The following is a 7482-nucleotide window of genomic DNA, read 5'->3' as shown; positions in this document are numbered from 1 at the left end:
AATAGTAACAAACCCTTCAATTAATCAACTCAAGTCGTGGCAAAGGGCACAAGACAAGAGGGGATCCTCTTGGTACTGGCACTGCTCTCAATTAAAAAAAAAAAAAAAAAAAAATGTACTCTCCCATGGGCAGAACGACACAAATCATAAAACTCAAATTAGGCCAAACAGAATTACGATATAAATTTGATAATAAAAAAAAGATCAAGTCAACCATTAAAAACTAAAATACTTGAGATAAACAAAGTCATTAATATGTACACATTCGTTCTGTATGAAACAAATTCCCTATTCATCTACCTACTACTTTCCTCTGTGCTTGCCAGCAATAACCTCTATATCCCACAAACTCCCCAACCAACAACACAACCTTTTACTTCTTCCACCTGTTTCCCCTTCTACTAATTCAAACCCCTCTTCAAATAAAGCGACACATTTTTAATACGGTGGAGAGGCCCCCCCTCTCTCTCTCTCTCAAAGTATCTATCATCTATTCAACCAACCAAACCCAACCAACTATAACTACTATCACCAAATTCCACCACCTTCCTCTTTTTATGTACACAAATGTCCAAACCTGAAGCAAAGAATATTTTAAGCTCTACAATCCCAAATTCCCTTCTCATTTCAAAGAAGAAATACAAGCATCTTTAAGAATAAGACCTGATCCATCCCAAGTTGTACAGATTCCTCCTCACTAAGCTCCCAAGTGATAATAACACTGCCCCACCGACCCCAACTGGCTGCTCTTCACTTTCAACATTCTTATGACAAATCATTGGCAATTCCTTCACTTTCAAATTACTCAACCCTATTTTTTGTCTAACAGCTTCAATGAGTTTTGGATCCGCAGTGTTACCAACTGCATCCGTTACATAAAACTCATTCACGGCCATCTCTCTTTGGGTTGATATATCGGCTCTCGTCACATTAAGCCCATTCTCTCGGAACGTTCTTGTCACATCGGCCAAAAGCCCCTGCCTATCTTCCGCGGATAGTTCAAGCCTCACACCCTGTAATAAATTCAATCACACCATTAGCAATTTTTTTTTTTTACAAGCAAGCTAATAAAAGCATATATTAAAAATGACCAACTCAACAATGCAATCAGGGGCGGCTTGATGCATTTGGGGGCCTAAGGCGAAAATTGATCATCTTGTTTTAAATGCAAAATTACTACTAATTAACATGAACTATGTAAAAAAGAAAATTTAGAAATTTTATGGGCAAAAAAAATTTGACAAAATTTTTCATACTTGTTGATGGGGTAGATTAATAGTAGTAAGTAAAAAAATGGTGTTAGTGGTAGACTTACATGAAAACTAGTAAAAGTTTGCTAACTAAACTCTTATTATTATTCTTATTTTTTTTAGAAGTGCAACATTCACAATAATTTTTACAACAAATCCTAGGTTTTAAGTTGTTTTTTGTTTTCTATTTGAAAATATCACTATAATTATTTTTTTGCTATCAATAATAGGTTGTAACAACCTGTTACTTTGCATTAGTTGTAAAAATGTTGTAAAAAATATTGTGAACGTTGCATTTTTTTCTATTTTTTATTTGTTTTTTATCTGGTAAAAAAAATATTATTTTATTTATTAATTATAAATAACCCTATTGATTAAAATTTGGGGGCCTTTTTTTTTACTTGGGGCCTTAGGCAACTGCATCTTTTGCTCCACCATTCAGCCGGCCCTGAATGCAATTGTGGTATGTGAAATTAAGACAATCATGTACCTCATAAGCCCTTCTCTCAATTGAAGCTTGTAGGCATTGAATAACGCGTTGCCTCTCTGGTTCAGAACTTATTGGGGTCCCATCTGCGTGTCTAATGTAAAATTCCTGTACCAAATAATAAAAAAATAGTCAGTATTTTCAATTGGAAGCATTAATGTTAGCAAAAACCCAATTCATGTTTTGGTATTAAATTTACGTACCAAATATGCTCTGTCTCCAGCTGTATTGATAGTAGCATGAAAAACAACATACTCCATGTCTGTCATCGTGCAAACAATGTCAAATAAAAGCTTCGACCTGTCCTTGCACTGAACATTCACAACGGAGTAACCCCTCTCAATCCAATTCTGAACCGTGACAATGGGACAGTCATCACTAGGCTTCAAAATTGGCTTCCGCTCATAATCACGATCCGCAAACATCATTTGGTGCAGCCTCCTCTCAGTGTGCGTGACCGCCATAGACACCGAGGTCTTAGCACTGCGAATATCATTGTCACCTTTGAGTACATTCCTCAAACGAGCTTCGATTTGGTCTAATTTCTGGGAATCCTCAATTGGGCAACCGGAATCACAGTCCTTCACATAGATTAGTGAAGCAATTCGGCCATTGTGAGTCCAAACTTTAGCTTCCACAATATTGCATTGAAGGTCAGCTAGCACAGCAAAAACCTCGGATAGTAGACCAACACGGTCGGTTCCGGTTAGTTCTAGGGCAGTCAGGCCGTTATTGCCGTTAGTCCGACCACAGTGAATGCTGCCCATAGACTGTTAACAAAATAACCAAACAAAGAAACAAAATTTAATTAATAAAAAAGCCATAATTATTAAAATTAGAACGGCAATAAATTACGCATTGAATGTGATAATTACCTGTTCAATGTATCTGATAACGCTCTCATCCGTAAGTTTGTTTCCGTTTTGATCAGTCACATGGAAAACTGCAGCCAAAAACAGAACAAAACATATGTTTCAGAAATTTTCAATAACTAGAAACAACGCGTTTAAGTTAACGTGCGCACCAATTCGGTGCACGTTAGCATGGACACCATTAATTTAACAAAAACAAAATTAAAAAGCTTGAATTTTTTTTTTTTTCTCTTACCATCCATGAACCATCTTACATCTGAAGATATGTAAGCCTTTTTGATGGAAAGGTTCAGATCCGTGAGAACCTGCACGGCCTCAAGTAAAATTCCATGCCTTCTAGCACTATCAACCTGTAAATTAAGCAAAGAGGAAAGCAGAAAAACCCAGTCAGTCAAATTTGTTTTTTGGGAAAAGTTATCATTGAAAAATTGATTTCGTGCTTGAGGGGTTTCGTGAGAGGCGTACCGTGACAAGAGTCGCATTGGGGCAAACGGCATTGTCGATCACGACCCTGCGCAATAGCATTGACAGGTCAAGTCAGAGTGAGCCTTTTTCGTTTTTAATTTTTCAAAATTTGAATTGGAAAAAAAACGAGGTCTTTGAAAAGTCTTTATTACAGGTTGTAAGAATTTACTAGAAGAAAGAAAAAGAAAGTGGGGTGGGCTTGGAAAAGTCAGAAAACTTATTAAATAATGAATTTGACGTCAATAATGAATTCTTCATAGCGTGTGAAGAATTAGTTCGGAAGATTTTGGAAAAGTATTTTTTGCTTAAGGGAAAGTAAAATATTTTCCAATAAAGAAAGGATTTCAGGGAGAGACTCCAAAATCCCATAAACTTGTTCCTTAAGAAAGTTTTTCTAGAAAGGAAAGAAGAGGAAATTCAGGGTTGAAAATACTGGTACCATGTTGTTGAAAGAATCAATTTCTAGCACTTAAAAAATTCAGAAATAATCTGTGAAAAATTGCACTACTATGATCACCAAACAAGTCAACAATAATTCAAATCAAAATCAAAGAACAGGAAAGAAACGCACGGCACCGAAATTTTTGCAATATGAAGCAAAATCAAAGAGAAAATTAGTGTTTTTTTTTTTCTAAACATCATGACCAATTTTTTCTTTTTTTAAAAAGCAACTCAGTCTGTGTGTGTTTGTGGATGAAAGCCAAAGATCCAGACTCAGGGAGTAGAATTCACAGAAGAAGGAAAAGGAACAAACCTAGGAGTGTTCATCCGAATCACAAGCTTTTCGTATTCGTTCAAAGAAGAGGGCCAGTCCATCTCAACCATTCTCGTCTTTCAAATTACCAGAGAAACACAAAAAAAAGGGCCTTAAAACCAGAGCAAAAACCAAAGCTTGGAAGTACCAAGGCCTTAAAGAAGCACTTTCTAAAACGCTCTGTGTAGTTCCTCCTTTAAATAACAACGACCCAAATATTCTCTGACTGAAACCACCACTTCTTCCAAGAACAAAGCAAAGCAAATTTCTCCCCCAGAAATACCGCTATATATCTCTCTCTCTCTCTCTCTTTCTCTTTGGCTTATAGTTATATATATATATATAAGGAAAGAAAGACCCAATGCAATATATCCTCAAACTCTCAAATTTATTGCAGCCAAACCTTCGATCAAATCACCATTAACAAGCCCTACCAAACTCTTCTCTGTGAAAAGAGTTTAATTATACTCTCTTTCTCTCTCTTCCTCAAAAGCGCAGAGCACGCCTTGTTCTTAACTCTCTGTCTCTCTGGACAATGAGAACACACACATATATCCCTCCCTATTTATATTATTACAGTAAGTTTTAATATTATTTTAATATTTGCTAATATTTTATTATTTTCTAAACCACGCCTATTTCGCAAAGGTAAAGGAGCCATTAGGGTTAAGTACTGAACTGCCCGAGAGGCTGCCCGTAGTGACCTAAGTTCACATCTTAAGGTATGTTTTCAAAAAAATATCACAACTTAAGGTCAACCAATGAGTCGCCACGTGTCAACGTTGCCCTATAATTGTGGTTGAAAAGTCCAGCTCGGACGCCACGTCACCCTCCATAGCATCAGTTTGCGTGCATTGGACTCAATAGGAACGAAAAAAAAGCAAGCAAAGGCAAGAGAGGTTAAATGCACAGTGTTACTTACTGTTGGGGTTGGGTTGGGTTGGGTTGGGTGTCTTTGATTCTTCTTGTTGGGTTCATTCCACGTGGCGGTTGGGAGGTGACTTAGTAATTACGTTGTGATTTGTTTGCCGACCCTGAATTATTATCGAGTGACGTCCAACACGTGACAAATCACCGCTCACGTATCGGCCTATTCCTCTGTCAATTTGTTTCGGCCGGTTTTTGCTTCGTACTTCTCGTTGTAGCCTTTGTTTTTGATATTTGCTCTTACTTATAACCGTTTTTGCTTATACTTTATACTAACGGCACTTACCATGATTAATAGAAAAATGTGTAAAATATTTTCGGTTTATTATTGTATTTGTGTTAATTTATACTAATGCTATTTATACAGTTTTTTATTTTTTATTTATTTTTTTTATGTATCTTGATGATTAAAAAAAGAGTGTATTATGATTGTTGTGTGTGAAAAAAATAAACATTTAAAAAAATCAAGAAAATTTAATATTTAAATGAAATATAGTATACAATTTTTTTTTTCAGTAAAACATGATTTAACATTAACTTAAGAAATCACAAGTCTATTACAATGCAAATTAGCCTTGTCAAAAGCTAATATAGCTTCCACCACAGGCGGTGAGTTACAAAAAGTAGCAAAACTATATAATGATTGCACTTCTAGTTTAGCCAATGTATCAGCGCATTGGTTTGCTTCCCGGAATGCATGGATCACGCGTTTGTTTGAGATTTCCTTCAAAATGTTCCTTCAATCAGTTAAGAGAGGCTCCATTAAAAGGTTTTCAGATTCATTGTTCATTAGAATAACAATGTTTAAAGCATCAAGTTCTATTATAAGTTGCTGAATTCCCTTTTCCTTGGCTAGCAGCAGCCCAATATAGTATACAATTGATATATGATGTGGGGTGTTTTAAAATTTGAGTATATATAAAATAAAAAGAGTAAATTATTATACTTAAAGTCATTAATTTTTGCACAAGCTAATAAGAATGGTCAAACAATGAAGGGTCAATACATAATTTAACAAGCAGATTCTAATTATTTTTGTATTGTCGTACACATAATACTTTCTTAATGAGCAGCTGTATAGAGGAAGATTCGAACCCTATACTTCTAAAAAACAAGTTGTGCTAATGAGTGATATAACTGTAAAATAGCATATTCCTCTGATTCGCTAATGAGGTTGAGGGGGGACTAAGTAGTCATTTGAGTTTTTGAAAAGAGGTGGTTTATGGTGGGAGAGATCTCTTCTACCTTTTTATGATCTCTAGCTCTCATATAATTTCAATAAATTTTTTGATAAACATAAGGGAACATACATCGCATTCATGTAATTTTCAGATCTAGCTCGTTTGGTTTATTCAATTTTCATGAAAAGCAAGTCACAATGACCTCTCTCACATTTAAATCACATTTCAAGGACTTTATATTTAAATGAAAACTACAAACTTAATAGAGAGATGACATATCTTTTCAATCCAACATTGAAACCTGAAAACGAGTTTTAAATTTTTTTCCCCCCTCTCTCACTTCCTCATGAATTTGGTGATATATAATACGTTTTTTTTTTTGTTTTTTTATTTTTTTTATATAATTTATAGTTCGATAAATACAACAATAGGATAAAGAAATTCAAACTTTGATTCTCCAATATAGAAGAGGTCTTTTATCTTATTGAACTCAAGTCTCTTGACTAAGTTAGAAAATTCTTTGAAAATCATTAACAATAGACATGACAAATTGCAACTATCACTGATCAGCCTTTAAGTAATAGCCTTACAGTTCCTTTTGAGTAGATGTTCAAAATTCAACCGTATAGTTCCTAAATCATCATTAAAATTATACAGGAACTTAACTCAATGTAGGCTTTGGGTCATTCCTTCAAAAAAAAAAAAAAACTTAGGCTCTTGGGCCAGAATCTATAGTCAAAATGCAAGTTCGATTAAATTTTCAAATAAAATTTTAGGATATTCTATAAAAAAAAATATTGAAAATAAAAGATATAAGCATATGGAGCTTTCATTGAATAAGTAAAACATAAAGAGTTAGAACACTTTTTTTACAGCAAGAAAAATATAATGATGTAATCTTTTTAATTATGTTACATAAGTATATTAAGTCCACATTCGACGTTATATTGGTGTAAGGACAGTATTTGGATTAGACCCAGTATGGGATTGGGTTTAAGCCCAACAAGCTCAAACAATGAATTTATAGAGCGTGGATGAAAGAACTAGTTTTACTCTAAAAGATGGACCATAAAGTTGCTAAATTAAGTTTGTTAAACACAAGTAAAGTACGAAATTCTTTTCTCGACACAGCCTGAGAAACTTATCTTATAATATCTTGATGATGAACACAGTTATAAGAACCCACAATGTTATTGCCTAGATTTTATTATTTTTTCCTGATCCCCCTTTTAGGTCACCTTTCCGTGCTATATATTACAATCTTGGTGTTATCCTTACCATACACGTGTAGGTTGGATTCTAGGAGTTCCTTATTGTCTCATCCAACACCTCTCAGAACCATCAAATAGTAGCTGTAAGGCTACTTGGTCACTGTTCAGGTATCACCTCCACATTAATGCAGCTAGAGAGTTAGTTGTGAGGCATTTAATGTGGAGGTAGCAGCTTTTTGAAGATATTTGCTGCCTCCCTTTTCTTACCCCTTGTCCAACGTCCAACTCCTAGTTGTGATGTAACTTTGAAGAAAGTCTAGGTTGATATGACACTT

The 7482-nt window shown here is 34.8% G+C and overlaps 1 protein-coding gene across 1 annotated transcript; it reads right to left on the bottom strand.

Moving 5' to 3' along the window:
* Window positions 1-212: 212 nt before the first annotated feature.
* On the bottom strand, window positions 213-4372 carry LOC126708658 (ACT domain-containing protein ACR8-like). The gene is made up of 7 exons (XM_050408500.1): window positions 3829-4372; window positions 3075-3120; window positions 2845-2959; window positions 2613-2680; window positions 1941-2507; window positions 1741-1845; window positions 213-1013 (listed from the first exon to the last, which is right to left on the bottom strand). The coding sequence occupies exons 1-7, from the start codon at window positions 3897-3899 to the stop codon at window positions 651-653; spliced, it is 1335 nt and encodes a 444-aa protein (XP_050264457.1). The 5' UTR covers window positions 3900-4372; the 3' UTR covers window positions 213-650.
* Window positions 4373-7482: the final 3110 nt, after the last annotated feature.

The sequence above is a fragment of the Quercus robur genome, chromosome 12, assembly GCF_932294415.1.
Source record: "Quercus robur chromosome 12, dhQueRobu3.1, whole genome shotgun sequence".
NCBI classification, from domain to species: domain Eukaryota; kingdom Viridiplantae; phylum Streptophyta; class Magnoliopsida; order Fagales; family Fagaceae; genus Quercus; species Quercus robur.
The sequence above is the reverse complement of the archived record's forward strand: the minus strand, read 5'-3'. Positions and strand labels throughout refer to the sequence as shown.